The 14313-nt window shown below is 41.3% G+C and overlaps 1 protein-coding gene across 1 annotated transcript in view; it reads right to left on the reverse strand.

Annotated features, from left to right (window-relative positions):
• Positions 1-14313, reverse strand: part of CP (ceruloplasmin) — a 428303-nt gene that overhangs the window by 330909 nt on the left and 83081 nt on the right. The window contains exons 2-3 of the mRNA XM_078668012.1: positions 7421-7665; positions 1934-2146 (exon numbers count right to left, since the gene is read on the reverse strand). Of these exons, the coding sequence (XP_078524138.1) occupies positions 1934-2146; positions 7421-7665 (458 nt within the window). The remainder of the gene's footprint in view (positions 1-1933; positions 2147-7420; positions 7666-14313) is intronic.

Here is a 14313-nt window from a genome sequence, read left to right on the forward strand (position 1 = left end):
ACACACAGCAAGGGCAGTACTTCTCCTCAGTTTCTTCAGGTGATCTTCTTGAGCAGAGGTTCCTCCTTGGTTCCAAAGTAGTCTAATTTTACTGGGTTTTCAGCACAGCTAAAAGTCTTTGTTCTTACATGTGTGAGGGGTCCAGGATCCGGTCCAAACCAGTTCTAGGTGCCATTTGCCAGGGCATGTCTTCTTTGTTTGTGAGGGGAGGCCAGGTGCATTAGACATACCGCAGTAGGTGGAGCCAGCATTGTGGAAGGCAGGCACAGCCCTATTCAGGCCCAGGTGCAACTCCTCCCACCACTCTAAGTGCAGATAGGTCTATTCAGCCTAGTGCTGACTCACCAGCCTCCTGCAGCCACCCCAAGCCTTTGTCACTCAAGGGATGGGGGTGGCGGTGGCGATCCGCCCGCAAAAAACCACCACCCGCTCTGCATTTATCCCCGCCACACATGGCGGGGGGAGAGCACCGCCCGCCGCAATGTCAGGAATGCAAGATGCGCCCGCCAGTGTGGCGGGCGCATCCTAATGTCTACAATGGGACCCCCGCACCTATGGCCGGCGGTCCCAATCCACGAAAGGATGGTTAATGACCCCCTAAATGTAGAGTATGGCCTTTTTCATGAGTGGTCCCTTTTACTAGCCACTTTAATTACAAGGACGCTAAGTCAGATAACACATTCTTAGAGGCCGCATACAAGACATTTCAGTATGTAAATTAAGATCTCCAAGTATAGTAAAATGAGCCCTATTCACAGCAAAATCAGCAACCATATCAGGCAAAGCGTCTAAAAATGTTGTATGTGGGCCCGGCAACCTATACAGTAGAATGCCAGGAAAAGTGAAAGTAGGAGTCACGGTTGATGTAAAGAGAAGACTTCCAGAATTTGCAACCTCAAGAGGAGAAAATGTACTCTTGAAGGTATCTCTGTATATAATAGCTATACCCCCACCCCCCCTTTATGTGACCGATCTAACCTAGGAATGCTTTAGCCAGGAGATAGAGCTTGAACAACATCAGGAGCAGAGCTATCATGTAGCCAAGTCTCTGTAAGAAAAAGTACAGCAGTAGAGGAATTAATAAGTAGAGAGAAGAGATTTTAATTTTTGTGTAAACAAGTGGAGAGATATTTAACCCAAAATATGCGCCAGTTTGTTACATGTGGATGACCTAACTCAGATGTAGGATTAAAGCCACAACACTCACAAATTAGTGAAGATTTATTCAGATTAATAGAATGGAGACAAGAATTGGCTAAGGGGACTTGAAGAGCTAGCAGTTGATTTTGGGTATAGCAAACCTTGTTAGGAAAGGAAGAGGTATAGTCCCTGACCCCTGTCCACAGGCACTGATGGGCTTGCCTTTGGTACACCTTTGGGGCACTGACCACTGCACACGCCCATGCCTTTCATATTAAAGAAGGCTAGCCGGAGAGCTAGAGTGCTTTGTGACCAAAGATGGCGGCCAAAATAGTACCAATTAGACTGGGTACAAATGAAAACATCAAACTCAAAAAATATTGGTCTCATTTGAGCTTTTGCACATGCATACTTTGGCACATATGCACAAATATGTATATCATGCATTTGTGGTGCACAAAAATGTACATATCTTCGAGAACTAACCACATTTATCTTTCAGGAAGCTAAATGAAGCACATATAAGGACTCTTATTTGATATAGCTGGTTTTCCAACCTATTTTTAAATTCTTGCAAGAAAAAAAGGAGAATTAAAAGCAGAATCGTTTTTCATCCAAGGTAGTCTTTGACAGAAAGTAGCATTAAAGACCTTATTTGAGCTTGCAGTAATACACCTTCAGGGTACTTTTTCTTCCGGCCTTATTAGAAATTGAATTAAATATAAAGCACAGCATATATTACCTGTCATACCTGAATACAGCTCCATGTATATTGGTGATCTGAACAACTTACTTCGTTTACAGATTATGAGAGGCCCAATAAGTCCAGAAGAGATTTCTCTTGGGGCATCAATGTGTGAGTGGTAAATTCTTGTCACGCAGTCTTGGTCTCCTCTACCTGGACCCTGCCCCTCCACCACATCCCATGTGTATGTGTAGACATTTCCTGGAGCCACCATTTCGTCTTCCTTCATTGATTGTGTTGTGTTGTCAGGGTAAATTGCACCTGAAAATAATAAGAGGAAGCAGTACATTGTATTACTATTACACTACGTTAAGATGAAGACTATGGGGCCTTATTTAAAGTTTGGTGGATGGGATACTCTGTAAAAATGTGACCGATATCTTGTCCGCCGTATTAAAAGTGCCTTAGGCTATACATCTGTCGAGTTTGTTACAGAATATCTCGGCTGCCAAACACTAAATATGGCCCAATGGTTGATTGGAATTACAACAATATCAATATGTATATGAGATGTCTCTAGGAATATGTCTCTTATATTTAACAGAAAAGGGCAAAAAAACGAATACAATGTATTAATACCTCAATCCAGCATAACTAAAATGTTGACAAAAATTAATTTTTCCAGACATTTGAAAAGGATTGTTTAGCCTAGGTGTGAGGATTTTGGTGTATTATATTGTGCAGTTGTGTAACCTCACTGTGTAATACACTGACTGAACCATCTTGGGTCAAGTCAGGTTCATTGGCAAAATATCCAGCTCAACCCTGGGTAGCTGTGCTTTCGAGTAACAAGGCTTAAACAAGGGAATTAGTGTAAAGCGTTTGGGAAGCACCAAAAAAACAAAATAAGAGTTACGCAATATATATATAGTTTATATTTTATGAATTTTTAGACACCAAGATGAGCAAAATCCTCCAGAAGGTTCCAGAGATATTGTTTTTTGAAAGAAAGCTTAAATCTCAGCTTTTTAGTCCAAAACACAAACAAGCAATGGCAACTATAAAGTTTTCAAACTTTTGCAGAGTTTTAAAGAGTTGTGTTTGGCTACTTCGGTCGGGATTGGGCAAACAGTTCTGACAGGGAGAAGGCCAGGTGGACGAATAAAGAGTATTTGAACAGTTACTTGGTTACCAAAGCAATCTCAAGTCCAGTTCCACACTTGACATCAAGAACCGACATAGACTTTATTGAGTGTTCCTGATGCTGATCCTCAGCATCAGGACCTTTCCAATAAAGGCTATGCAGGATGCTCAAATGAGGGTCTTCCTGGGATTATTTCTTGCTCCATGGATAAGGTGGGGTGACTTAGGTCACAGGGGTCAGAATCCCTTGAGCCCTCTGTGAGCGAGTAAAGGTCCAGCTGCAACCGAGTTTCCGATCACCGAACACAGCAGGTTCAAGGATATCCATTGGTGAGGAATAGTGTCCGTCTCTGGCAACCATTCACTCTCTGACAACTCTCTTGAGTTCAGCAGACATGGGTGCAACCTTTGAGTCCTTCTTTGGTCTTCTCTCCAGTCCATATGCGATCTGAGGTTCATGGTGCAGAGGGTTCCATATTTATGCCTATAAAGTGCCCTGGGGGATGATGCGGTCACTAGCCATTGGGCTAACAGAATCCCTCCCACCCTATGTTGACTTTCGGGTATGTGTGGCATCCTGCAACCCTAGAGTGCACTATTCTGCCTACTCCCAAGATGTCTGAACCCTTTGTTCGATGCTAGAAGCTTTGTAGCCCACCCCAGAGCTGTGGCTACCGTTTTGGCAATGGGTTCCCCCTTCTATTCCAACTGCCGTACATCTACCTGAACAAAGCGGCAGCCCTACACGAGTATGATCGCCATTTGCTCACCAAAGGTGGCTTCAGCCTTTGCAGCTCACCTTTCAGGCCAACACACATCCTGTTTGGCTTCCTCCAAGAGAAAGGTAACAACTCCCTCAGTGGCAGGGCTTTACTGTTCCTGAGCCTGGGAGCCATTCACACTACTTCGCAGGAGGGCAGAAGGTTGTGTGGTGGCCAGCAATTGTGAAGGGCCACCAGATAACATGGGAAACAGGGTGGCAACTTTCTAAAAGTTGCCTTTCCTTTACAGTGACATTAAATTCAACTTGGACATCAAGGAGGGTTTAATGTCACAATTACTGGTGTCAGTCTGTGGCTCAGTATTAACCAATGGGGCTACTAACCTTTCCTCAGTCAAAATGACAATTTGGAAGTTTCAGTGTTGGGACATTTTAAAAGTACATATCCTTCTTAATAATATACAGCTACCTGCCTTAGTGCTCGAAAGGCCTTCATAGGGGAGAGTTACATATACTGTTAATGGAATTGGGAGCTTTGCCATTGATTCGAGTAGCAAAGTCGAAGTAGCAGTTTTAATACTGCTCTTCGAGGTTGAAAAACACGCCAGAAGCCATTTTGTATCTTGTCACAGGCAGGGTGGCCCAATCAGTGCTCCAGCCCTGGGTGGACACTCTAACTTACATGCCCTTGGTACCCTTGCTACCATATACTAGGGAATAAATGAGCTTATGTCAATTGGGCAATTGGTTGTAGCCAATTTAACATCCATTTTGTAAGTTATTAGAACACTGGAACTGAGGTCTGGTTAGGAGGCCTCAGTGCACTCTCAGAGTCAAACAACCAGCAGCATCAGTCTAAAGCTTTGGGGGTGATCATAGAAAAAGGAGCATTCCTTAGACTAGGCATAGTAGTGGAAAAAACGTGGAGCAAAAGCATTTTCGCTGAAGCAAATGATTTATCCATGAAAATGCTGACAAAACATTTCAATTTAATTAACAGATCGAAATATTGATCAAGATTCCTGCTACATATATAGAACTAATACAATCTATTTGACTAGTTGGCACCCTTTCACACCCTTGTCGACCACAAGCTTTCAACAGCATCCAATGCACCACCTACGTCAATGGTAAAGAAAATCAACCTAGAATCAGGAGGCCCTGCCACCTTTTGACTGATCTTGAGTGGCCTACCAACGAGGCCCATGGAGAGAACTAAAACAGTATTTGACCCAATCATTTAGAAAATAAACAGGTTTACTATCAAATGGGAGAAAGTTGATCTCCCTACCTTTTTTGTACCACCAGTCATTCAGCAGACCTGCCAGAGATTATTCAGTGCCTTGATCCGGAGGTCGATCCTCAAAATGTTCTTGGTTCATATTCCGCCATCACCTGTAGCGTGAATCAAGCTCTGACCAGCAGTAAACTCCTGACCAATGCCCGTGAGGGAGGTTGGTTTGATTCAAAGTGTACACGCGCAAGATAACATCTTCAGCAAGCACTAAAACAGAGCGCAAAGGATGTGCACGCTGTCAAATTGGCTTGTGTACACTTTAAACAGACCTTGGCAAATAGGAAGAAACATATTAGAGAAGCAGCCTGGGAGGAACTAACGCCACTAGCACCCTAAAAGATAGCAGACTATTTTGGAAGGTAATTAATGAGCCATCCGTGGAGGTCCATTTGGCAGAAGAAGCATGGGTAAACAAACCACTGTTCGATCATATACGAAGCACAACCACCAAAAGAACTCGATTACGCGGTACCCCATAGTATACAAAAAGTAGAACTTAATAGATTGGAAGAATGGGCAGTAAAAAATAACACTCTGGCTGATGTACAATGCGGTTTAAAAAAAGGCTTGAGTACTGTTCACCCGTGCTAAATCAAAACACTATTATTGGGAAATATACAGTGGTTAAGAAGGCGTCACTGTACTTCTCCCTCATGGATCTCTCTGCAGCTTTTGATTGCATTTCCCATTGGATGCTGTGGAAAACCATGGAGGAGATGGGATCGAGTCAGGGATCATAAGTTTCGTAAGGCAACTTTATGTGGACGGAAAGGCTCAGTTCCATTTTGGAAGGGTAGGTGAGTGCTCAGTAGTTTTAATATCACTGGGGATTAGCCTCTTTTTTATTCTCCATTTACATAAATCGGGTAGAATCCTGCCTAACTCTATCCACTAGAAAAACAGTAATGATGAGCTCCCATCCCCTCCTGGTTCTGTTATGTTCAGATGATGCTGTATTAACTGCTAGAACCGGGCGGGGCTTCAAGCACTTATATTATTTTTAAGGCGGACCTGGACTTAAGAGTGAATAGCCCCAAAACGTACATAATAATAACCAGGGCCAAGCCAAAGATAAAACCCACTTTTTTTGTAGAAGGGCAAAAACTGACTGAAACCTCTACTTTTTGCTATTTTGGGATACCTTTTGATAACAAGAATCTGTGGACCCAAATAATAGTTCACAGATGTGCACAAATGGAGAAGGCCATAACAAGGATACGTTCATTTACAAAGAGATTAGATTTTAAAGGGGTGAGGGAACGCCTTAATATATACCTAAGCAAGGTAGTGCATGTGGCCACATATGGATCAAGAGTTTGGGGAATGGCCAGTACGCAAAATATGCAAAGAATTGAGGACTCATTTTTTAAGTCCATTCTCTCCCTTCCCCCAGTACGTCATATTATGTAGCCCACGCGGAACTGGGCATGCCGTTTATTCCCGGCAGACTGAAGATAGCCCCCATAATGCTATGGCACTCGATTTGGTCACACGAGAACACTGGCATGAACAAATTGATGCTTAACGATGCCATGAATTTTAACTACTCTACGAAAATCCCATGGCTGAGATACATTAAATCCACATGTGAGCTGATCAGTTTACCAAAACTTTTTCTTGAACCAGAAACTAGTAAATCGATAGGGAAAGACCAATTGAAACAATGTCTTCGGTACATGCTATCAGAAAAGAGGTAACTGGTGGAGGAGATTAATTATAATGCTACAAAACAATAATCCAAAAGCATTATCATTGTGGTATAACCTCTTTCACTTCTGCAACTACACAAGTGTTAGGTATTTTTATTTACCTTCTTTTGCGGTCAGTATACCTATGGGATCTATAATAATGAATGAAGGCATAGAGAGCCACTTAATCCGCGTATCCACCCATAACCGCGACATGGAAACAAAAAGTCTTCAGTCTGTGTTTATGTGCAACAGACCAGTAAAAATTGGAAAAAGGGAGACTTAATTGTAATGCTGTCAATTATGCCATGATTGAAAGCTCACTGTTAGGAGCCTCTGTTAATTTTTCACTTATTTGACTGCCCTGACTTTTAGTCTTTTGATACTCTTAACATTTTTCAAATTGTGTGTATTCACTGGCTGGAGTTTCCACTCTATAAAATATCTCTTACATAAATATGTGAAAGTATAGGAGCTTACAAAACACATGTCAACAACTACACAACTTTGTGAGGCTGCTGGGTGACCGTTGATAACAGTTTTTAGCTAACACAGGAAAGCAACCGTGAATTCTGAATTGGTTAATTGAAAACCTATCAACAAGGGTAAAATTGCCATTGTGTCCATTGTTAATAACATTTTGTCTTCCAAATAAATAAGTTCTTCTTAAGAAATCATCCCAAGACCAGGAGAGTGGTGACCTTGGAAGAGAAAATATTGCTGCATAGAAAATCAATGTAAAATACCTTCATTTTCTTTTGTGTACTTTACACCATGGGGATGCATAGTGTAGTTCCTTGTTGCAAAGTTTTTCAGATGCACGACTATGGTGTCTCCAACCTCTCCCTTGAGAACTGGCCCGAGAAACCCCAGCCAGGCTGGCTTTTCAATTTCCTGGGAGTAGGATGCATCTGTGTACTGTTTGTAAACAGCTTTCTTATACAGACGTCCTATTCTGTCTGGACCACTCTGGAGGAAGACACTGGCATGCCTGGAAAATAAAGAAAGTGTCCATTATATATAGTGGAGAAAAGAAAACAGGAATCACTTAATAGTGTAGTTCAATTCAATTTATCGTCTTTATTCGATCTGACGAAAGCAGATCATAAAAGATACATACATAAAATCATGCAAATATAAAACACATATGTTAAAAATATCCATGATTAGAAAAAAAAGGGTTAGATATTAATTTAAAATTTGTAACGTGACAGTGCATACAGCTCAATTCCTAGGGCATCAAATCTACAAAGACAATGTAACAGATAGGGTTTGAGTTACCAGGAACAGAATTTCCACTTTACAATATAGGAGCCACATCGCTTTAAAAAGAGAAAAATATAAAAACTATTTCATCAGAACAACATGCTCCTTCCTTTAGCTAAAATGCTCTTCGGGAAGCTAGCAACTGCATGGCATACACATTGCTCATTAAGTTGCAACAGATCAAATAAAGCAGCTTTGCACTCAGAGAAAGGCAGATAAAATTGACAAAAGAAAACAAAATGTAAAATAGTTTGACTAGATTGCTCATCACATGGATAAGTGTAAAGAGACAGAAGAAAACTGACCTAGGGGGAAACATATTAACCAACGGAAGGAACCTAACCTAAACCTTGCCAGCAGTGCCCTTTCATACACATTAGTCACATATATGTAATAATATGTGCAGTTGACTTCAAGTCATTTCATATTACTAACATTTTGCCATCTCTGCCCAGGAGTTTTCAACATTTAACAGCAATGAACACTGCACAGCAGGAAATACCTCATTATATGGATTTGACAACCAGTTTTAATATCCTTGCATCGGATATACATTTTGCAAATACAGTCTAATAGCCTGATTTTGAGGAGGGTAATAAGGAAGAATCCAAAAATAATGGTAGATTTCTCATCTTTACCTCCACCTGTATAACTGGCTTATTGAATTCACCCTAGATGGAGAACATGATGCTGATGTAGGTACTCTGACTCTGCCATTAGATCCGCCCAGACCTGGAATGCACTTTGTGAGACAAAGTGCCATGCCAGTAGCCCACTCATGGGAGGTTGGTGTGTCACCATGTGTGGCAGAGATAACTTCACGGAAAACCACAGTGGAAATGCAGGTGGACTTTCAGGAAAAAATATTTATAGCCTACATGTGTCCATAGCGTTTTAGGGAGACTACTGTGGAACATAGACTGAATGCCCTATTGAGGATCAGGTTCCTTGTACCTACATTTCCACCAACATTGACAGACATTGCTAATAATTTCACTACAATGTTCCTCCTCCAAAGCAAGCAGGTTGTTGCCTGGTGGATGCAGTAAAGGGGAGGAACTTCATCCACACTTGAAGATTCTTACTCTGAGGTTCTCATTACAAGTGGCCCAGAAATGGTCTGGAATCCACCCCCGGAATCACTGACACTCAGGGGGAAATCCATCCCTCTACGGGCCCACTAAGAAATGAGGAAATATCTAAGGTTTTGGTAATTGCAATGCATTTCCACAGATTTTCATAATTCAGACATGACCCATAATTGCCATCGTAATGGGTCGCCACGCATAATGAGGGCCATTACTGGGTGACTTTTTATCAGCTATACTAGCAGAGGTTGTGAGTATATAGCAGAGATTATGAGTCTGCCAACATAAGGGATGGACCATCATCAACAAAACTCCAAAGCTCTGGACACAATTAAAACCATTGAGGTCTCCCTAAAAGGTTGTAATTTTAATTGTTTTAAAAATTTGTAAAGAGTGCATAAAACCCTACTTAAGTCGCAAAGACCATATAGAGCATTATTGCCATAAGCACTCTTGGATTGTGGCAAGCAAAAGAACGAATACTCAAAGTTTATGCAACATTATTTTTTTATATATAGGAGTGAATGTTAAAGAGGAAATTTGAGCTTGGTTAAGAACTCTTTTTTTTTTCAAATGCTGTTCTTTAATTCCGTGCCACCTAGCATTGCCTCCAAATAATACTTTTCAAAAACTTTCCTTCAATCAATTAATTATTGATTTGAATTCGATAATTAGATCAAGGGTCTGCAACCTTTTCTGTAGAAAGAGCTACTTCTGATCAGTGAAAATCACCATGAGCTACTGAAGCCCAAGTGTAACCAGACACTCCCACGCCCAGCTTCACTGACTTTAAGTCTAATGTCCCCAGAGCCCGATACTATGGCTTGGCCAAAATACTTTGACTAGGGGCACTATGACTGGGTTACCTTGTGTGTCAGTGTGATCATGGTCTTTAGGGATGTATGAACATGTGTGCGTATGAATGGGATATAGGTGAATGGGTGAATGGGAGCCTCTGTTGTATGTACTTGTAGCACAAGGCATACTTTTCACCATATGTTACCATGTATGTCATTTGGGATTAGTCAAGGATCCTCTGAGGCCAGGGGTCGCAAAGTAAATGCCAAGAGTAGCAGGGAACAAGATAGAGGTCACAGCTGCAGCCCCTGACGACTCCCAAGTGATGTCAATGTAGGTGGCACTGTTACATGCATAGCACAAAGATACAATAATTTTCTTCAAGTGGGAGACATTTAAAGTGCAGAAACATTTTCTGCAAAACGTTTAATAGTATAGAACATTTTTCTGCACTTTAAATTTCAGGGAGCAAGATACTAACTGGTTGTAAATGTGACTCTTTGAAATGGGAGAAATTTTACATGAAAAGTTCACTTAATCGTTAAGTTAACTATACCCTATAATTCTCTCCCACATACAAACCTTCAGAATCATCATTTTTTTCTCATGCTCCAATACTGAGTTAAAAAATAACTTTTATTTCTGATTTAAATACCTCACTGATTCATTCTTCATCTCTGTGCCCTGGGTCCTAAATCTGACTCCAGTAGTGCTCATTATCAGGCCCTGCTATCTGTAGCCTAAAGATAATAATGTAAAATAAACACAGCCTTCCCTTAACTTTAAAAGGAAAATGAGTGATTGTGCTACTGTATAAATGTCTGTGAGCTACTGTTAGCTTGTGATTTAGGGTTGGAGACTCCTGAAATACATATTAACATTCGTTCTACTTCAAACACAAAATTATTATAGACCTCATGCTGGATCCCATGACTATTTGAAGACAGCCATGCTGCATAGATACTTCCTGGAGCAGCTAGAAAGCAATCAATACGTTAGAAGGAAGCTTGTGCAGATTTGTTTTTTGATTATTTAAAGTCTGTTTATTGAGAGCAAGCACTTACAGCCTGATTCATCCAGCCGAAATCGGCTCGCAAAGGGCCAGATTCTGAGAATCTGGCCCTTTGCGAGCGCTATTTTTGCATTTGGGATTCATCATCCCAAATGCAAAAATCGGTAATAGCCTTTTGGCCCATAGGAATGAATGGGGAGTTATTCCTTATTTGCGATTAGCAATTCGCTAATCGCAAATAAGGAATGTGTAGGAATCGCATTTCTTTATGCAATTCCTACATGAATCCCGTTTTGCAAGTCCTTAATAGCGATTCGTTATGAATCGCTATTAGGGGCTCGCAAAACGGGAGATTGATGAATCAGGCTGTTAGTACCTACATGTTGCTTTAGAGAGCATAATGAGGTAGCATCACACACTAAGCAGAACAATGAGTTGGAAGAGCAAAATTCAACCCATCAGGGCGTCCCCCCTCCCCACAAAGCGTGGTGAGTAAATATAAGGCATGGTGTGGAGCCCTCCCGACTCTCAGACAGCAAAGTGAAGGGCACAAGTCCAAGTAGAGCTTGTGGGGGGGAGCCGGGGTTTAGCTGCCAGTCCAGAGTCTTAACTTCCATTAGAAGGCTGACACAGCAATAGAGTTTAATTAGACGTAGCTCCAGTATCGATATCTTCCCCGTTCAGGGGGTAACTACAACACATTGCGACATCACTGAATAGACTTTGCCTTATATAAAACAAACAAGATCATACAACAAGCGAGAAGGAAAGTCAAGAATCAGAAAAGAGAGAGTACGGACCAGATTTGTTTTGAAAAGTGAAGCATAAATACGGTAACTGAAACTTAAACAATAACATTCAGCTTTCAGTTGTCTTTTCTCTATTTCTACTATAACTCTAAATAGACAGAAGAAACACAGAAGGAGAGTTGAAGCAGCTGGGCAGCAGCAAGGAACAGGTTAAGCAGAAAGGGTACAGACTGGAGGAAGAAACACAGCAAAGGTGCATAGGAAAAAAGGGGTTAAACATGAAAATAAGAACATTCGTTATATGAGGAATAAATGGAAAGGCTGGCAGAAAACAAGGGGAAACTCAGGAGGTTGGTAGCAGGGTCCTCCAGCTAGGCTAAATAGCATACACAAACATCTTAACTATATTGATGTTGAGAAAATGAATATGGATCCAGGCATGAGTGAAGATGTATGAAGAAAGAGCAGGGAGTAACGCAGGGGAAGAAAGCGGGTTCATGAGTCTCGCGTGATCCGAGGCACAGGGGCACACGTCACAGAATATAATGCTGGGCACCGGAATAGGTAAAGTTAGATCCACACCAGATGTTCAAGTAGCTTAGGTGCTGGTCCTGTCTGGCATGGCTGGACTGGCCATATTAGGCGTCGGGCATTTCCCCGGTGGGCCGGAGGGGTGGGGTTTGGTTTTGTCACTGGGGGCCGGTTTTGCATCAGTGCTGCAATATCGGCCCCCTGTAAAAAAAGCAGGAGCAGTGATTCTTGCTAGAACTCTCGCAGGGCTGGTCGAGCAGTAATCTACCAGGGCTGGTTGTTGTTCCCAGTCCCGTCCTCCTGTCTGGTCCCCTGATATCGATGAAGAGCTGCTTTTTGGGAGAAGCCAAACCTTTAGCTCAATTTCTCTGCAGGCGTAGCAAATTCAAGTGTTGCCGGGGACGTCTACCATTTAAGCCAGAATGGGTCAAATCAAACTCAACAGAATGTTCGCAGGGGAACAGTGGCATATCCAAAAGATAAATTGGATAACGATTGCAAAATTAACAAAGCATAGGTGGAGAGAGCATTATTTTTCATTATATTCTAGTGCACGATGTGAGAGGTTAAGACATTTGTGGATAGTGAAATCTCAGGTTCAGCCAGATGGGTGTCACAAGGCCGAATGCTCTATGAGATCAGAAAAAGATAGGCATCTGGTCATTTTAATTGACTTCAACGAAATGCATCATGAGCAGCTTAGCGACATTCAAAATAATTCCCAGACTGTGGACGGCCATTATATGACAGAAGTATTGTTCGACGGGAAGTTGTACTTACTCACATGTGAGACGAGATTAACTAGTGAGAGGATACAGAAATTATTTAGTCACTGAGAAAGTGTGTGGGAGCAGGAAAGGCACCGGCTCCTTTTGCAACTGTTAATAACTCTAGGGGTCTTCCTGGTTGAAGATTTGTAAATCAATCTCACAATGGGGTACAATACGGAGTAATCACATCCACGACACTACTGCAGAACTCTATACTCACATAAGATATCGGGATGTTCTCTATTCATTCAAAAATGACCCAAATGTTAGTGCATGGTGAGGGGGTAGGGCAGTAGTATTTTAAAGACGAGAACCCTCACTCACCCAAAGGTGACATGCTTCATCATTGGGTTCCCTCTTGCACATTGCAACTGCAAGGTTTGCAGTAAGGGCTACAACTCGTTCCGAAAAATGAGGAGCGTGAGGTGTTTTGTTGTATATCATCCAATGGAAGTAGGGAGTGAGGAGCAAAGTGCAGATAAAGTGAAAACGTGTATTAAAACGAACTCACAGATGAACAAAATTATTTTTAATGGGTGTCTTCTGTGGTTAGGACTAAAAAGCTACGTGAATATGGATATGGATGTTCCCTATAGATGTAAGGTCTATAGGGAACATCCAATGATGAAGCATGTCACCTTTGGGTGAGTGAGGGTTCTCGTCTTTAAAAAACTAATGCCCTACGCCTTTACCATGCTCTAACATTTGTGTCATTTTTGAGAGAATAGAGAACATCCTGATATCTTATGTGATTATTGAACATTTGAAATAGCATGTTTTGGAAGATGGATTTTTTGGCATTGGACTATGTCCAGTGTAAAAAAATAAATCTAAAGGTTCAGAGTTAATGGAAACTACCAGCTACAACAAATAGTCACCATCACTCACTAATTACCAGTCACAAAATACGAATTAAAACAACTAAAATGTTCTTCAGAGCCGGATGAATATTATTCGCAACTGGAACTCCCCACATTGGGAGATGAAGATTAATTTATTTCAAAGTAATCCACGAGACCTCAATAATTTTGAAGTGTGAAATGTGGTTTTTAACATTTTCGAAAGTGAATTACAATCACAGATGAGCTGAAACAGATGGTAGTCAATATCATGTCAATAAACGTTTAACTGACACCCGTTTACAGACATGTTTTTCATTGAAGCATAATTTAGAAATAGTTCAGAGATACAGTAAATGCATTATGAACGTTGCAAATAAATATCTCAGTTATTTGCAAGTCATTAAGTCACACCCATAAAAGGCCAGCATTTTGAATTTTCAATTGCTTTTTTGAAATTATATTAGCTAACGTCAAGATGGCTTTTGTATTGATGCACAGACATCTGAAAGTATCAGCATGGAATGGGTTCTCTTTCAGCATGGAATGGGTTCTCTATCAAAGAAAAGCCGTTGCAAGATGTCTG

The sequence above is a fragment of the Lissotriton helveticus genome, chromosome 11, assembly GCF_964261635.1.
Source record: "Lissotriton helveticus chromosome 11, aLisHel1.1, whole genome shotgun sequence".
NCBI classification, from domain to species: Eukaryota; Metazoa; Chordata; class Amphibia; order Caudata; family Salamandridae; genus Lissotriton; species Lissotriton helveticus.